The following is a 17,981-nucleotide window of genomic DNA, read 5'->3' as shown; positions in this document are numbered from 1 at the left end:
CTCCTGGCTTTTTGTTTCCTACCAAGACCGTATTGTTTCCGTGCTCCGTCTTCATTCATGTGGTTGGCGAAGAAAACAGAGAACAGATCTCGTCGGATACAGCCGGATGGGTCCTGGGAAGCTGGAGGTAACCAAGTAACGAGGATCCTAGCAACAGGCTTGATTGGGAGGATTTAAAGATAGAAACAAAAGTAGGAGCGAACCAAACAATAGGAAAATGCTGTCTCCTTCCCACAGCCGCCGGGCCCCGCAGCAGCACGGCTGATGCTTCGACCAGGCAGCCGCCAGCAGGAGATCAATCAGCTCCAGGCAGGGAAGGAAGCTCTGGTTGGGGTTTTTTTTTCTGTTTTCTTTAAGGCAAATAGAAAGTATCACACACAGATGAGGATTTTTTGAAACCACTTTTACAGTTGTCAGAGTTTTGTACAAATCAAAGCATCCCTTTTAAAATCTCCATTATTACAAACATACAAAGAAACAATGTTGTTACTACAAATCATCAGCTACTCGACCGCATGATCAATTTATCACAATTAAAAAAAAACAACCGTCATAGTGTATACAGGGCCTTCCTCCCTCTGTTCATTTCTGTATCTTGAGGGAAGCAAAAAAGCAAAGCCCCCATTTAAAAAAAAATCCCACCAATGCACCTCATTTTCTAAAAACGTGTGAAGTATAAAATTAGGTATTTTCCTCGCTGTCACACTCTGGCAAAGTGTAACAACTTTTTTTTCTTTTTTTTCCTTGTTTTCACATCACAAGTCTCTTAAAAAAAAACAAACCAAAAAGCAAGAACAAAAAACCACATGGCAGAGTGTCTGATGCTGCAGTGTGCTCCTTCCATCCCGGAAGCCAACATCATCAAAAAAAGTGCCTTTGAGTAAAGTCGTCTTTAGTAACAAAAAAAAGGATGAAAAAAAATAAAAATCACAATCTCTAGTTAAAAGCTTAATAAAAACCCTGACAGAGCAGCCAGCCCTGCATCGAAAAGGGCGATTGCTCCTCCTCTCTACCTACCTTCGGCGCCGCTCCAGCCCAAGGCTCCATCCCCTACTCCTCCGCCCCGAGGGTCTCCAACCCCTGAGATGTTTCTTCGAGCCCTGATCGGAGCTCGGTGCTGGGATGCCGTGGAGCGCTCCTGCCAGCCAAGCACTGTCCCGTGCCGTGCCTTCCCCCCGCAGCAGCCAAGTGCTTTTTATTGATCCCCCCGCCGCCCCAAGAGATGGGGCCTGGGGAGAGCCCACCGCAGCTGGCCTGGCTGGAAGGCTCTGCGGTCTCCGGGCTGTTTCCGAGAAGCGCGTCCCTGTTACAGGGAACTTTCATAGCCCTTTTATTCTGCTGGCTTTTGATCAGCAGCGAGAAATGTCCCTGGAGAGCCCCAAGAAACGCTCCCTGGCTTGGGTCGCTGCCTGAGTAAGCGCTTTCCTGGAGCCAACCTGGCCCCTACTTCTGCATCTGGAAGGGAGCTATGGGGCAGGGAAAGGGGGAGACAGGGGCGAGCTCAATCCAGGGCCTGAGGGGAGCAGAGGGAACATCCAAGCCTTGAACTCTCCTCATGTAAAGAAATGGAGCAAGAGATGCTTGATCACACCAAGCTACAGAAGTCATCAAAGCCCCAAAGGTCACCAAGTAACCAGGGCACCGGGGAGGAACACGGGATGGGTTTGGGTCTGTATCATTACCCTCTGGCCCCAGCCCAAAAGCTATCATAACAAAACAAGAAGACACAAAACCGGGCAGTTTGGTTTGCCAAGTTGACATAGAAAAGAACAAAAAAAAAAAAAACCAAATCCAAAACAAAATAAAAAAAACTTCCAAGATAAATATGTAGCCCCCATTTTGGAAGCATCTTCAAAAAGCTGGATCAGCAGTGGCACAACCTTCCAGTAACATCTGCTGGGCTGGTGAGTTATCGCCTTCCTTTTGAAGAGGGAACAGTTCAAGAAAAATCAAGCTCCCACCACACGCAGCTCCTGTCTTATCTGCGCAACAACTGGCCACGGCTATTGCCTCCCAGCAGCAGGTCGGGAACCAGCAAGAAGTCTCTAATGCAGCAGGTTCCTGTTTGCTAAGAGAAAGGGCTGGCAGTGGTAGTAACTGGTTAGGAAAAAAACTTCTTCCAGAAAGCAGTACTTCAGGGGGGAATTAGGATGGCTGGGACCTCTCCCCGTGGATCACCGTGATACAGACCGGGATTCAACAGAGATCGAAACCAGACACGCTCAAGCATGCTGTCGAAAGGCAACACACACCAGGCGTTTCCATCGAGTCCACGGCAGTGGGATAGTGACAACACTGAGGTTTTGGCTTCCAGCGATCAGGCAGGCCTCCTAGACTCCTTGGCTAATGCTGGGGAAAGCTCCCAGACTGGGGGTTTGGTTTTAAGGGGAGGTTATTGCTCCCGACTTCTCAGGCTTTTTGCCCTTCGATAGGGCAGCTGCTTGCTTCAGGAGTTCTCTGTTCTTGGCCTGGAAACACAGTGAAAATGGGTATTTAATGGCACCGATCATCATCAGCTCTAGGGATCCTAGAGTTGCCTGGACAGAAGCTGCTGGCATCCTGCACGCAGACGAGAAAGGAGGTAGATGTTGCTGTGCGGCATCACAGCACGGGCTTGAGTCCAGCATCTCACCTCCACCACCTCGAAAGGGCTGTTCCCGTCCCTTCCCCCTCGCGTGCCCCCGCTGTAACTGAGAAGTGGGCTGAAAGTTAACAGCTTCCACCGGGGAAAGGTGACAAATGCGCAACTCGCATTAAACCAGCCAAGGACACTCACCAAGGTCACTGGGACTGGCCTTCCTTCCCTCCCCTTTCACCAGCCACCGTGCTTTGATAGCACGAGGAGCGATGGAGCAGACCTCTGGTGAGTCAAGCCCCCATCCCGACTCTTGCCTCAGCGAGTTGAAGGCCAGCTTCCCCTAGCCCACACTCTCACTTCTTTCAAAAATGCAGGGTGAAGCAGCTCACTGTGCTCCCGCGCTGCTTCACCCTTGGTTTCTTCACATGCCACCAACATTTTACCAGGATCCAGCTCTGTACTGACCCTGCATCCCTACTAGGAGCTTTCCAAACCCACAGGAGCACCAACAGGTAGCAACTCACAGTCTCTCTGGTCTGCACCCAATTAAAAATCATGGCAATTCAAGAACAAGGCTCTCCAGCCCCTTCGCAAACTTCTGAGCTCACTCTCCTCTAGCCTACGAAGTAAATCCTGCTGCAGCTGTAGGATAAGGGGTAGAACCCATGTGAAGCCAGGTACAGGTCTTCTGCATTAGTTTCCAGAGAACAAACGAATATGCAAAGGGTTATGAGAGGAATTCAACCCTCTGCCCCAGTGCTGCGCGCAGTAAAGCAGCTTCTTTTGCCTCCTGCAGACTGGAAGAATACAGGCACCCCTGCTTCCCCCCCCAAAAAGACAAAGGCAAAATAATAAAAACCAAGAGCGCATTCGAAAAGTGAATCATAGGAACACTTCAAGGCACCTACAATACACCGAGAGGATTCGAACTTTTATTTTGGAATCAGCGACGAAAGTTTCCAGAGCCTCAGTCAATACCAGCTGAAGCAAAACATTCGGACACCAGAGAGCACGAGTTCAGGGCAGTCCCAGTTCGAGCTCAGCACAGAAGGGCACGGCGGGCGACCGACATGCAAACCCCTCTCCACCCTGGAGAGGCAGGCGGCCGCGGGCAGACCTGCTCGTGGATCTGACGCTTCCTCTTTTGAGAACTGAGCAAGTTTAAGGCTGTTGGAAGGTGTCCGACAGCTTTCAAGGCAGATGTGCTCCTCCAGCAAAGGCAGCAGCAGGGTGCTCCCAGGCACACGGAGCAACCAGCGTGCCCTGCCCTGGGAAACCGCTGCAAGGAGGGGGTGCAGCTCCCAGTTAGCCACTGACCTCACGGCCAAGGCTGCCAAGGCAACCAAAAAACAGCGGTTTGTGCTAATGGAAAATTCTCTGTTCAGAGCTGGAGTAAGAACACCAACTCATTCTTTGCAGGCCACCCGAAGCTACGAGACAGAAACAGCTCTGGGCTGACACAGGCAGGGCAGGATCAATAGAGCAGAACAGAGGCAGAAGGCGCCGGCTGTCATCAGCCCCTCAAACACAAACCACCAGTGCTTCCCAGCTCACGAGGTGCAGGATGGGCATCCAGCCCTCGGCACACCACACACAGATATTCCAACCCTCAGACAGGCTTAAAGTGCTTCAGAACGTGCACTGGGAAGGGGATCTTGGGCACCAGCCTTCTGACAGCGGCTGCAGGCTCCCCAACCCATCTTCCACTCTGATAATTAACTTGGGTGTGTGCTGATGGAGGAGGGGCTGTTTTCTGAGGGAGAATATAAGCCCTTTGTCTTACCCCCTCCCATTTCTCTTCACTAAGGGCTTTAGATCTTTATACATCCCAGAGCAATTAAAAGGTGCAAAGTTCATTTCTGTGCCTGATTTCTTCCCTGTAACCAGCTCCCCTTTGACCTGATCTGTTTGGTGGCTCGGAGTGTATTCACACTGATAGCCTGCCTGGTGTTTCCATGGCCATGACAAGAATTCTGCCCTCCCAGTTCCCTCGAGCTCAGGGACTTCTTTATTTGGACTACAGAGATACAGCGCTAAAGGAACTGCCACTTGTTTATCGAGCTTTGTTCTCTCAGCTTACTGGTCACATAAATCACATTGAGAGCTACATAGTGCAGGGAGCTGACAAAGGTTCTGCAGTCTGGAGAAACAGGTTCAAGCCTGATTTTGGCAATAGGTAAAATCAGTTTGATAGTTCCCCTTGAGTCCGCAGGGGAGACAACACAGCGCTTTACAATACAGTAAGTCTGAGCCCAAGTAGAGAGCAGCAAGGAGGATATGAACAGGGGTTACGATGCACTGCAGCCTGGTACAGAGCTGGGAATGGGCTTGCCTGGGAGAGCAGAGAGGCTCTAGGACAGGGCTGAGAAGTGTTAGCAGAGCTGCGTGTGCAGAAGCTCACAGGGTGTTCTGATCAGGAGTGTCCTCAGTCACTCCTGGGTACAGCACAGCTCAGCAAATTAAAATAAAAATGCTGTCACCTGTAACTGCTCCATGACCTCCTTGTGTGTCTTCTCCATTTGGTTCATCTTTGCCCTCATCTGCGACTCCTGGTACTGCAGGTCGGCTTTCAGCTCTGTGATCTGCAGACAAACCAGCAAGGAGCAAGTGAGCTGGAAGAAGAAACTAATACCTTCACGCCAGACGCACCCTGGCACAGCAAATGCCTCTGCAGAAGTGCGAGACTAGACGAGTCCAGAAACGTGCCGGGGTGAGCTGGGGGAGCGCAACGAGACCAGAACCATATCACTGAGCGGCACGGAGAAGCAGGAGCCGCCAGGACTGTCTTTCGGCAAGCAGCAGCGTGTTTTCTCTCAGTCTTACCCCCACACAGAGGTCTCCGAGACAGTGGTCAGAAAATGACCCTTTAAGAAATGAGATCTCCTGGGTGGGGCCAGAAAGCCTCTTTAACTTTGGAAAGGAGGCAGCCTGGAAACAGCCAGAAACTCTCTTGCTCACTCCAAGATAAAAAGCCAGACTCCACTGGAGCGCGAGCTGCGTGAGCACGTCAGCATGCTGTGGGGGGAAGCAAGCCAAGGCTGTACCTTCTTCTCCTTCTCCAAAATCATCTGATCTTTCTGGTGCAGCATCTTTTTTAAAGTAGCCACTTCCTCCTTCAGCTGGGCAATGATAACAAAGTGGTCAGTGCCAGGAGAGTCCAGGGCGAGGTCTGGAGAAAAACTGCAACAAAGAACAGGGAAAGACTCTCATCACGACCGCTTCTCTGAGGCAGGGAAACTCCCACAGACGGCACTCGAAGGAGAATGGGAATCATTTCACAACACACGTTGTGTCCTCCAAACACTGCCTGAATGCAGGTGGTGCCTGTACCCCTGCCCTGGATGCCACATGAAATTGGGAAACGCATGGTATGACAGGCAACAGGGATTACGTGTGACATACCGAGTTGTATTATTGCATGATCAGCACAGCCATGGCACTCCTGCAGGTGACCATCGGCCAGTGGCTGCAGCAACCATTCAGACAGCAAGGATCCCTTTTCCAACCAAAGAGTTGAGGACAGCAGAGAGCTAATGAAACTTTATGCAACCACTTAGGAAGGCTCTTTGCTCACAGGCAGTCCTCGGATGTACAGCAAAACTTTTCACTAAATGTAAACAAACACTGGGGCAAGGAAGGAACATGAAAGAGAAACAAATAACCTCAAGTTCAACAAACAAAGCAAAGGGAGACACCTACATTAAAGTCAGCACTGTCCTCAGCAGGGAAAAGGGGTAAAAAGACGTGCTGGACTTTGCTATTTTGCTTCCACCATGACACAGCAATTTTGGAAGAAGCTCTATTACCACTGCAGAGCAGGAAAGACTCTCTTCAGGAAGATCGAGAAATAGCTGAGCACACCACTTGTACACCACCAGGCACTCTAAATCTAAGCAACCAGCTGAAAACTTTTCTGGACATGAGTCACTCCCCCTTACTGGTAATTCACGAATCTCCCTACGAGATACCCAGTGATCTGGGCAGCCATGCACAGTCTTATTCTAGAGGAATATTTCAGATCACAAGATACACTAAGCTGCAGCCACAGGCCCAGGGAGCTCACCTGATCTTTGCCTGCCTTCTGTTCCTTGCTGCTGTCATGGTAAGCTTAATTTTTATCTTTTGGTGCTAAAAGGGCAGCACGTACCTGAAACTGCTTCATAAAAATCTAACAATAATAAGGCAACAAAGCTTCACCTAGAAGATTACTTCAAGTCTGGCTGTTATCAGACAGCGCTGCCGCTATAAAGATAAATAGCCAGGGTTATCTGGAGCCTGACATTTTTTTAAAGCCTCCAGAGTAGGTCAACACATGTTCTAAAGCCTGCATTCAGCTCTAAAGCTGGGAGCTGCAGCACACTGGGGAAGGCATGGCCCGAACCCAAATCACTGCAGCATGCTGCCACCTCCATGCTTCCAGTCCCCAGGCGTACCCCGAGGCAGAGAGCTGCTCACCTCACATGGGGGGGTCTCTGCCAGCGCCTGGAAAATGGTCCATTTTCTAATTAAAAGCACAGTCTGCATTGATTAGACTGGGTAGCAAGGATGTGGCAGGAGAAAAGGTTCTTTCCACTGCTGTGCTGGGATCTACAGAGGGAAACTAAGCAGGGGCAGCTTCACAGATCTGAAAGTCTCAGGATAGCTCTGCGGCACTGGGCGAGAAAGCTTGGCAAAGGAAAACTCAGAACAGAGGGTCTGCAGGAGAGCCCGCGGCGGAGAGTCTTGCACGGTTAAAGCACGCCGAGAGCAGAGCCCGCACCACGAGACGCGACAGGTCTCTGGGTACCCCAGACCTCGCACTGCGCTTGTCACGCTGGGCAGCTCGCGGTGCAGAAGAGGCTCATACACTAGCAGAGCACACCTCCATCTTAAAACTGTGCCCCAGTGCAGGTTCCCCAAGTGGAGGCTGTACAAGATGATGGCTGGTGCTCCAGCACCTTTCTGTGTGCAAGCACGTTACTAACAGCAGCTTTAATTTCCCACTCAGTGCAAATATGCTGGGGAGGAGAGAAAGAAAGAAAAAAAAGCAGCCTTCACAGAGAAAAAAAGGCTTCCTCACTGATTCCCTCTGTCTAAAAACAGACTCTGGCTTACACCATTGCTTTGTCCAGGCAAGTTTCCCTCCTGCCATACTCCGGGGGGATAAAGAGGACCAGGAGATGCTCACATTTCCCCCAGCAGCTCCGGCAGGAGAAATTCCCTCCTTGGCAGCTCCTGCGGAGCCGGGCAGGTGACAGCCAGCCCTGCCACCCAGCGGGAGAAGGGACGGGTGGGCCACCAGCCTTCCACGGAGCCGCTCTCCCGGCCCCTGGGCTTCCAGGGCCTGGTGCTGCACCCACAACTGGGTGATGGCGGGCCTGGAGTGCCCTAGCATCCCCTCCTGCCAAGTACGTGAGCACAGGCAGGTGTTTTCCTGTTCAGTTGCTGCAAAATGCACCCTCAATTGTGTCAAGGTGCTAATTAAAGAAGCAGCTTTTTTCCCTCTGGTTTATTTTTTTTTTTTTTTTTAGAGTGACAACTTAGTAATGAGAGGTTTCTCTGTCTTTAACCCTGCATTAAGGAAGCACCCTGACACTCCAAAATTAGAAGGAAAACTGCCAAATACAAGTCGCTCCATTCCTTTAACAGACTAAGAACTAAAACAACCAACTAAACAACAACAAAAAAGCACCATTTCCTCTACAAATAAACTCCTTAAGCGGGATCCCAGCCCCTTGGGATGGGTCAGCGGGACAGGCGCTCTCCGTGTTTGAGCAGACTAAAATGCACGCTTCTCACTGAAGTGAATCGACCAGCTCGCAGCGCTTTCATCGGAGCCAGAGGAAAAAATGGAGCTCTTGCAAAGACACCTGCCTCTACAGAGCAGAAGAGAAACCAAAATTACTGCCTCAAACTACACACCTGTTAAATGGCTGGAATTAGGCAAAACAAATGCAAAGCTTAAAGATTTTGCTCTTTGAGTCAGGCTAGCATAAAGAGGCAGAGACCAGGCTGACCAATCCAGCACCCAGCTTTCACCTTAGACAAAAAACATCCCTCGTGCAAAAATCCATCCAGACCAACAGGAACCAGCATCTGAACTGACACTTCCTCTAACACCACCAAAAGCAGGCACAGCTCAGCCCAGGTCCCAGCGGTTTAAGCGTATACCAGAACTTATCTACGCAAATGAGAATCATTTTACTGACTGAACTTTGCTGCTCAGCATCCTCCGGCGTCACTGCCCTCCCCCAGCCAGCTCAGTCAGAAGCGCTCGTCATTGCCTGGTGTTAAGAGCACAATTTAGCACCTTGTCTATAGTCAAGGGAGAAGGGACTGCAGCGCGTTCACCTGCAGAGTCCATCACGTAAAAACACTTCTGCCAATATCTGCACAAGAGGATGGGCAAGCCAAGCACTGCCCGAATCCGGACCAGCACAGCACCAGAGGCTGGAGGTGAAGCCAGGCTGCTTGCACACGCAGGGGCAGCCCAGGATGGTGGGATTAGTAGGGCAAGGTCTGCTGCAAGCTGTGCTGAGAGCCACTGCGGGGGAAGGATACTCTGTACGCAGCAGGACCAGTGCTGCTAGCTCCTCACAGAGCTCACCCAGAATGAACCATCCAATGCCACCCGCTAAATGACCACGGGAAATCGCTCAGTGCCCCTATCATGGACATTGGGACAACATCCACTCTGAAAGACGTAAACAAAAACACACAGAGGGAATTCAGTAAGACGTGGCAAAGGAATTCCTATTGTACCCAAAAAGGAGCAACAATTTCAGACAAGCTGGACCCTGCTGGAGGTGTTGCTGAAGTCAGCTGAGCTCGTGTGCCCATATTTTGCCCAGCTGAAGGCTGCATCAGAAGTTCGGCTGGAGCCAAGACGCACTGTCCAGCAAGGTGTGACCCATCCCAGCAGCGCAGAGGTGCTGGCCGTGTGTCACCCCGCTCCAGCCCACGCTGCTGATGAAAAGAAGCCCTGCATTGCGGCAGACCCCAACTCCACACTCGGGCTGTGACCCAGGCTCCAGGATGACTCTGGGGGCCACAATCTTACATGGTGCAAGAGAGCAAGGTTTAGGGGGAGGTGCATCCTCACAAAAAACACCCCAGCAACTCCAAAAACACACTTAATGAACAACCATTATTATTCTACCCAAGAAGCACAGCCATGGGTCTATTTAAGGCAGCTGCAGCTTGCCTTTTCTACAATACGTTGCTGGAGCTCTTCAGTAGTTGCTAAAATTACAGTTTGTTACTGGGATTCATCAGAAAAAGTCTGTGGCGAGGACCACCGCCTCAGCAGAAGCCAGACTGACAATGTCTGACAGGAGAGCAAAATGAAGGCATTTGATTCCCCTAATACATGCTCCCCTTTTGCAAACGAACGGCTGAGCCATTGATGCCAGAGCACGGGACCTTTTGCTTTTCAGACATTTTCCAGCCAGCAGAGCTATTGCAATGAGTTGTTGGGTCTCAGCCCAGGCTGTACTGAGCAGATAAAAATACCTGGTGCTGTCCTACAGCTGGGGAAGCAGCCTCAGCAGGTGAGCAGGAGCCTCTCTAGAGGGAAAGCTGCAGCAATGCTGACGGGCTGCACCAGATCTACCAGGGACCTGCCTCCAGCCTCTCCTCTGGCTCCACCAGCACTGAAGGCAGTCGGATGAATTCTCTGACCACTCCGTGCTCGGCTGCATCTCCCAAGCCACAGTTAATCCTTAAATTTTTCCAACTTTTAACTGAAAACACCGTTCAAATGATAAATGGTCTTGTAGACCACTCTGTGGGAACCACTGCCCTACAAAATTTTTTAAGTTCTATTTCCCATCGCAGCATTTCACATATTAACAAACATCGACAAGGTATCAACAGTATCTATAGGAGAGATGCAATCTGTGATCTTGAAGACAAGACATTCAAGGCAGGTAGCAATTAATTAATTACCAGTGGCTTTAACAGACCCTTTGGCACTAATGAGCCTATGCTCTGGTCCATACTCCCAATTCACTGCTGTTTGGAAAGAGATCCATCGAGAGGGACAGTTTCCACGTGTGAGGCAGTTCCCAGGGAGGGAGGGCAACAGGGGAGAAAACAAGAGGTGATCTCACTTCAGGATGTCAGTGCCTTGAGAAACAGGACAATGGTGGGCACCGAGACTCTGCTGGGAAGCAGCCCACTGCGCCAGCGAGGACGGGGCACTCTGGATAGGGGGACAAAGCATCTCGGGAGAGGAAGGAACGCTGAGAATCAGAGAGGAAAGGCAGGAATGAAAATATGCATGTAGAAGACCGTAAAAAAAAAAAAAATCCATCTTAATCTCCCATTTCTGCTAGTGACTCCCATTGTGCTGTGCATGCAGCTGGTGGCAACATAATCCAGCACAAACTGCGACAGCAGAGTGGGATTGGATGCTTTCAAGCAAAGCGGTTTGATCTCTTGTCCCTCCCCCAGAAGGCAGGAGGGGAAGCGGGAGGTGGGTCTCGATCCTCTCCTCTGAGACCATCTCCCTGCAGGTCAGCCCGATAGCCCCGAAAGCACAAAACCTGCAGACCTTGAAGCTACAGCACGGCCAGCAGCCCCCCTCTCCCTGTAACTGCAGAGAGAGGATAAAGCTGATCCAGCTGCAGTTTTTCTAACTGTTGGGGAGCTCAGCCAACAAGCAGTTTCTGTTCTAGCAGGTACAGGCGCTAGGTATTCTCCTCCTCTTCAAACCCATGCCTAAATGCCAAGAAACACCGGCCTGCTGGGTTCCAGAAAGCTGCTAACGCAGCCCCTCGAGGTCCCAAGGCCCGAGATCCCTGCTCTAGCGTAAGAGCTTCCTGCTGTTCACACCGAACCCTCTTACATAAACTTTGCAAACAAGACCGCCCACCCACAATTTCCCCATGTAACAGGCTCACCTGTCACCATTGGCAGATATGGCATCAAACTTGGCTTTCTTCTTTGGGATTTCATTCTGAATAGAAGAGGTGGATAAGGTTTTCTGGCTAGAAAGATGAGGAAATTGTATGTCAGAACCTGAATGACTTGCAGTCTAAGACAGAGAAGCACATAAATATTCCCACCCACTTTGAACCCATTAAAACAAAATTTCCTAGCACAAGAAAGAACGGTAAAAAATTCATTCCCTGAAGAGTAGCTGGAGACTAAAAATAAACAGAAAACAACCCGTCAGTCAGATCAGTAGGTAGGTGAACAACTCACACTTAAAATCTACATTTCAATCATGAAATTTTACAAATGCAATTTAGCTTTAATTGCGTACAAGCTCAGTAAGAACCACTAAGAAGCACTGCTGGGCTACACGTCTACGCCAGAACAGAGGGGTTTGCAAACTAGCAAAGCCTGACTTAGCCAGATGCTCCTGAACAACAGATGACTGCCAAAACCCATCACCAAGGTACCGAGGCCCCAGGCACGTCTCCCAGTTACTTTCAGAAGTGCACCCAAGGAGTGCGGAGCAGCCAGGCACCCTGTATGCCCATCCCAGAGGAAAGCTCACCCTGCACAACAGAAAAGCTCGTGCTGGTTACCTGTTATAGTGGCTGCCGCTGCTGAGCCTGCTGTACTGCTCCTTCTCTTGCAGGCTTGCCCGGGAAGAGCTGCTCAGGTGTTTGCACTGCTCTTTGGTCTTCTGTAGGACCCGTTTATAGGATAGCGTGCATAACCAGCATAGCAGCTTTCCATCCACCTGGAAGGTGAGAGAGAAAAGAGAGGGGGAGAAGTTTTGGTCTTGCTTCCTTCCCCTTGCACAGACAAGAAGCACCTTCAGGCATAAGATCACATATGAGCAAGCAGCGACTCAAAAACGATGCCCTGAGTGCCTGGCAAGGGCAAGCAGCGCATCTGGCATGGCTGGTGCAACGCAGACAGTACGCATTAACCGCAGCTTATCTATCGTGACTACAGTCTCTGCCAGGCACTGCTTACAGACCATCTTACAGCTCCCATTCACCAGGACAGGCTAGCTCTAACAGGGCTTCTGTCAAAGCAGTGCCAAGGAACGGTACGTGACGGGGCAGTCCCTGGAGACCAAAACAGCAAGGGTCTCTGCTCCAGGAGGATCCGCAGGAGGACAGGGCTCATCAGTGCGGCATCCCAGACGAACAACAGATGTTTATAGCCTGCAGGAAGCAGGCCTTAGAAGCACACACCTCCTAAGGAGCACTTCTGTTGTTGAAGCAAAGGGTGTGCAGAAGCCATGGAATGGGTTTCTTGGTGGAGGTAGGACACTTCCAGCTCCTCAGGCTACAGCACAAACATTGTTCCCCATCCCTCTTCCCGAGCAGGCACCTCACAGCTCACCCAGCGGCCCCTTCTCCTCTGCCAGCCCACCTACCCTTAGGCTTTGATTCAAGAGATCTGGCAAAGGAGCAGAGGGGCTCAGAGATCAAACAGCTTCAAAACACAGCTCCCACAGCAAAGCTCAACTCCAGAGAAATACTTTCTAACCAAGAGACACCCCCTTTTGAAATGCTAGAGCATATGTGCAGGAAATGGACGATGACTTTGATCAGCCCTTTTAGAGAGATACTGACCTTCTTCCTATCATCCTTCCGGTCAAACGCACACTGCTGCTTGCACTGCTCGCAGGAGTGCGGAGGTCCATACTTCTTTTCAGAGTTTGTGCAACGCTGGCACTTGTTTCCAATAAATGCTGCTATGATGTTGCAGTACTGGCAGGGTTTTGGCTTTAAGAAAGAAGAACAACCGATACAGCAGTGCCTTCTAATTACATGAATACATTGCCCTTTCCCCTTCTCCCCATCACTTCAAAACTTGCATTTCCCTGTTCCAAGCTAACTGTAATGCTGATGCAGCAGACATAACTACATTTGGACCTTTGGTCTCTAGCTAAGTGTATTTAGCCATGGCACCCAGACCATTTATCAAGCGCTGTGACATCTTTAGAAAACGTGTAACAGCAAAACAGCAACAATCAAAATCTCTTTTTCAGATTTCAGACAAGCAGGAAAGAAAGATTTATCACAGCTTCCTGCAGCAATCTCAGTTTGTGTAAGCACGCTCTTGTTTCGATTGGATATTGAATAGTTCATTTCCTGGCCTAAAATGATGCAGAGCTGCTCTTTTCCATACTAAAAGAAAAGGTAAAAGCTTCACGCTTGAGGGACCTGTGTATTATTGATCAGTCATGCTATTACAACAGAGCCAGCCCATAAACTGCTCTCGGGTTCAGCAGGGGAAAGACAAGAAAGATGAAAGGAAGAGAGGCTGGTGAGAACGAGCCTCGCTCACTTACTGTTCCATAGAGCTTCACATTCTGAGCACACTTCTTGCATATCGTGTTGGTTTTGCTGTTAAAAAGAAGGACAGATCATTCTATTAACACTTCCCCAAAGAAAATTAAACCTCTGTGGTTAGGATCCCAGTCTCCCCTAGGCTCCCTCTCAAGTGGTGAGACTGTACTCAATCTTCACTAGGGACTCAGTTATCAAAGTGCATTTCCTATCCCCATCTGGTTGAGGATAATTTGCCAAAAAGTGGTATTACTAGGAGCTATCTTTTAATTAAGGCATCCCCACATGACACCAGTTTTTTGTCCTTACAAATACAGGAGTCTGATCGCCAGCTAACTGGCAGCAGGCGTGATTCAGCGCTGGTGACAGCCTCGGTTCTGGAGGAGATCTGCTCTGGATGACGAGGTTAAGGCAGGTCAGGACAGAGGTGTATTTGTCCAACAAACACAGGAAAGGGCTCCCCACACAATATCCATACGCAGCTCCTGCGTTTACCAACCTTCCCTCTGTAAGCTACATAACTTGCAAAAACGCAAAAAGGCAAAAGCACAGCTAAAGGAAACACATTTGGAATTCATTTTTGGATACCAGAAATCAGGTAAGAGGAAAACTCGGGGGAAGATGCACCTGAGCACTGACAAAAAAACAAAAATCAAGGAAAAGGTGCAAATCTCAGGACACCACAGAGACACAGCAACTTGCCCAGCAGACCTTTGAAGAAGGCCAAAGGTCCCCCAAGTCTTCCACAGCAACAATCTACGGGTTACGGCTCAGCCATCAAAGGTGTGGAAACACTAAAGGTGTGTCTGTTCCAAAGAAAACATGGGTCTCCCCAGCTCCGGGGGCATTTACCTTTCCTGCTGGAATTCAGTCCTGCAGTAAGTGCATTTAACAATGGGATGCGCAATCCGGCACTCCTGCAACAACAGAAGCGTTCAGTGAGATGCTGTGCTTCTCCCACACACCATTTCCCAAAACCCCAGATCACCTGCTGACCTCTGCTCCCACCACACGCACACACATCCGTCAAACTCAAAAACATTTCCTCCCCGTACAGTCATGCTGCTCGTACGAGGGCTGAGAGCAGAGGAAGGGTGACAGGAATGGCATGCATCACAGGTGAGCCAGAAGTAAACTGAGATTCGTAACAAGGGCTTATTTGTGCCCAACGCCCACAGACAAGGGTCAGGGTGGTTGGCCTCACCTCCCAGGGCAGGAACATAGAGTCCTGCCGCAGTTATTCACACCTCTGCCCTCCACGAGCTTCCTGTGTCCCGGGTGCCTCCGGCCCCGCTCTCCTCTCACCCCTTGCCTTGCAGGTTCCCTTACGCCCGCATGCTTTGCCCCATCTGCCTCAGCCACCCCAGGCTACTCCATTTCCTGCCCCCCATTCCCCATCTCATCCCTGATCTCATTCTTCCCCACCCACCCAGGCTGTCCCCCAAAACCCACCTCCCTCCTTCAAGACACCGTAAGGCCTCCCCAAAACATCCCCAGACCCTCCCACAGACCCCGGCATCCCCAAACTGCCCCAGGCCTCCCCCCTGGCTAACAGCCTCCTTCACAAACAGCCCTTCGGGTGCCTTCAGGTGTCCCTCACCAACAGCATCTCCCTACCCCCCAATTTCCCCCCAATGGCCCCCCAACTCCCTACCCAACGCCCTCCCAAATACCCCCACCACCCCCAAACATCCTTCAGCGCCCACAAAACCCCCTGACAAACAGGTCCCAAATCAGCCCCTCAATACCATACCCCCCTCAGAGCCCCCAGGCTCGACCAGATGCTCCCACGCCTCCAGCCCCCCAAAACCTCCCAAACGCTCCCAAAGCCCGACCCACACAGCCCTCAGCTGCCCACCCCGAACCCTCAGACCCCAAATACCACCCCCCCCGAGGGCCCAACCTCCCCACAGGCCCCAAATACCCCCCCCCGAGGGCCCAACCTCCCCACATGCCCCCTGGGCCTCCTCACAAACTGCCCCCCAACTACCCCCAGTCCCTCTAAAAGCCCCCAGCTCCCTCCAACACCCGCCCCCCGCCCACCCTCCCTCACAAACAGCCCCCCTGTCGGCCCTTCGCCCCCTCAGCCCCCCCCCAAGCAGCTCCCACACAGACAGCCCCCTCCATCCCCGTCCCCTTCCCCCAGCAGCCCCGCCGGCCGCCCCGGACCTTGCAGAGCTGCTGGCCCTGGCTGAGCGCCTCGAAGGGGAAGCGCTGGTGGCACTTGGTGCAGGCGTAGAGCGCCGCCATCCCGCCGCCCCGCTGACAGGCGCTGCCCAGCCCGCCCCGGCCGCCCGTACCCGCCCGCTCCCGCCGCTCCGCCTTCGCCATTGGCCACCCGCCGCATCACTCGCGCCGCTGCCGCTTCTCACTGGTCAAGGCTGCCGTCACTCCGGGAAAGGGGCGGAGCGGGTACCCTCCTCTCCCCCCGCAGGCGTTGGGGAAGGGGAAGCGCTGACGTCACGCGGAGAGCACTGCGCGCCCCGCCCCACCCCCCCCCGCGTGACGCCTCCCGGGGGCGCGCGCGGCGCCAGGCAGGTCGCGCGAGATCGCGCAGCGTGGGGGCTGGCCCATAAGGCTTTGCGGGAGGGGACCCGGAAGCGAGGCTGGGTCGGGCCGGGGGTTGAGCTAAGCCAGGTCGGTCCTGGCGTGGGAGCAGGGGCCGGACCGGGGCTGAGGGTAGGAGTAGGCCTAGGCCTAGGTCAGGCCTGAGGGAAGGGGCTGAGCTGGGCCAGGACAGGCTTAAGGGTAGGGGCAGGCCTAGGCCAGGCCTGAGGGAAGGGGCTGAGCTGGGCCAGGCCTGAGGGAGGGAGCTGAGTTTGTCCTGGTCAGGCCACACCAGGGGAAGAGGCTGAGCTGGGCCAGGCCAGGGCCGGGAGGAGGGGCTGGGCTGGGCCGGGCTGGGGTTGAGAGAAGGGACTGAGGCAGGGGCAGGCGTAGGGCAGGCCAGGCATGAGCTGGGCCAGGCCTGAGGGAAGGGGCTGAGCTGGGCCGGGCTGGGCCAGGCCTGAGGGAGGGAGCTGAGTTTGGCCCAACCAGGCAACATCAGGGGAAGGGGCTGAGCTGGGCCAGGCCAGGGCTGAGGGAAGAGAGGGGTTGGCTGGGCTAAGCGAGGGCAGGGCGAAAGGGAGCTCCTCAGCTGCTCTGTGTTCGGGGAGGGCAGGGAGAGGGGGAAGCGCAGGCCTGGAGAAGGAAGGGAGGCTGGGTTAGGGCAAGGCCCAGCGGGGCTGGGGGGCCGAGGAGCTGCTGCAGGGAGGAGAAGGCCTCTGCGGAGAGGGGTGAAGGAGGGTCAGGTCTGGAGAAAGGAAGGGGGGAGTGGGGGTGTCTCCACCTTTGGAGCGGAGCTTCAGGGGCTGGAGACAGGGGCAGAGCAAGGGCAGAGGGAAACTGTGCCCGAAAGGTGGAGGGAAACAGAATTGGAGGAAAAGGAAGGGAGAATAAGGGAGGAGGTAGCGTCTGCAGTGAAAGGAGAACCTCCCTGTGAACTCGCTTCTCTCTTTGCTCTGCCTCCGGCAGCTGCTGGCCCACTGCTAGGGCAGCTGCTCCTCTGCAAGTCGCAGGCACAGCCAAGGCCGTGGTGCGCGCGGGTGGATCTGCCTCTGGTTTGGGGCAGGGACAGCGCTGCAAACTGCGGCTCGCTCTGTTCACACCACAGCTCTGAGCGCTGGGAAGATTTTTTTTTTTTTTCCCCCATTTAGTTTCACAGAATCCCAGCATGGCAGGGGTTGGCAGGGCCCTCTGTGGGTCACCCAGCCCAACCCCCTGCCCAAGCAGGGTCACCCAGAGCAGGCTGCACAGCACCGCGGCCAGCCGGGGCTGGAATATCTCCAGAGAAGGAGACTCCACAGCCCCTCTGTGCAGCCTGGGCCAGGGCTCCATCACCCTCAGAGGGAAGAAGTTCTTCCTCGGGTTCAGCTGGAGCTTCCTCTGCTTCAGTTTGTGCCCGTTGCCCCTTGTCCTGTCGCTGGGCCCCACTGGAAAGAGTCTGGCCCCGTCCTCCTGACCCCCACCCTGCAGATATTTAGAGGCATTTGTAAGGTCACCTCGCAGCCTTCTCTTCTCCAGGCTGAACAAGCCCAGCTCCCTCAGCCTCTCCTCATAGCAGAGATGCTCCAGTCCCCTCATCATCCTCGTAGCCCTGCGCTGGACCCTCTCCAGTAGCT

At 52.8% G+C, this 17,981-nt stretch overlaps 1 protein-coding gene across 5 annotated transcripts; it reads right to left on the bottom strand.

Moving 5' to 3' along the window:
- Positions 1-380: 380 nt before the first annotated feature.
- Positions 381-16,088, bottom strand: FAM76A (family with sequence similarity 76 member A). Of its 5 annotated transcripts, none has more exons than XM_075437757.1 (10): positions 15,988-16,088; positions 14,671-14,735; positions 13,821-13,875; positions 13,099-13,251; positions 12,094-12,251; positions 11,461-11,547; positions 10,669-10,800; positions 5,623-5,758; positions 5,059-5,160; positions 381-2,468 (listed from the first exon to the last, which is right to left on the bottom strand). In XM_075437757.1, exons 1-10 carry the CDS (start codon positions 16,066-16,068, stop codon positions 2,382-2,384), a joined length of 1,056 nt encoding a protein of 351 aa, XP_075293872.1. In that variant the 5' UTR covers positions 16,069-16,088; the 3' UTR covers positions 381-2,381. The 5 variants fall into 5 exon arrangements, with proteins under 5 accessions (XP_075293872.1, XP_075293873.1, XP_075293869.1 ...); XM_075437754.1 differs by lacking the exon at positions 381-2,468 and adding an exon at positions 2,485-3,857; XM_075437755.1 differs by lacking the exons at positions 381-2,468; positions 15,988-16,088 and adding exons at positions 2,485-3,857; positions 15,023-15,165.
- Positions 16,089-17,981: the final 1,893 nt, after the last annotated feature.

Source organism: Opisthocomus hoazin, chromosome 17 (assembly GCF_030867145.1).
Source record: "Opisthocomus hoazin isolate bOpiHoa1 chromosome 17, bOpiHoa1.hap1, whole genome shotgun sequence".
NCBI classification, from domain to species: Eukaryota; Metazoa; Chordata; class Aves; order Opisthocomiformes; family Opisthocomidae; genus Opisthocomus; species Opisthocomus hoazin.
Note: the sequence above shows the minus strand (reverse complement) of the source record. Positions and strands in the feature narration are given on the sequence as shown.

Excerpts from the sequence above, each read along its gene's own strand:
- FAM76A (XM_075437754.1), bottom strand. The coding sequence starts at position 16,068 with ATGGCGGCGCTCTACGCCTGCACCAAGTGCCACCAGCGCTTCCCCTTC. Across the intron at positions 13,252-13,820 it reads ATGTGAAGCTCTATGGAACA|CCAAAACCCTGCCAGTACTG; the intron begins GTAAGTGAGCGA and ends TCTTTCTTAAAG. Across the intron at positions 12,252-13,098 it reads GGAAGGATGATAGGAAGAAG|GTGGATGGAAAGCTGCTATG; the intron begins GTCAGTATCTCT and ends CTCACCTTCCAG.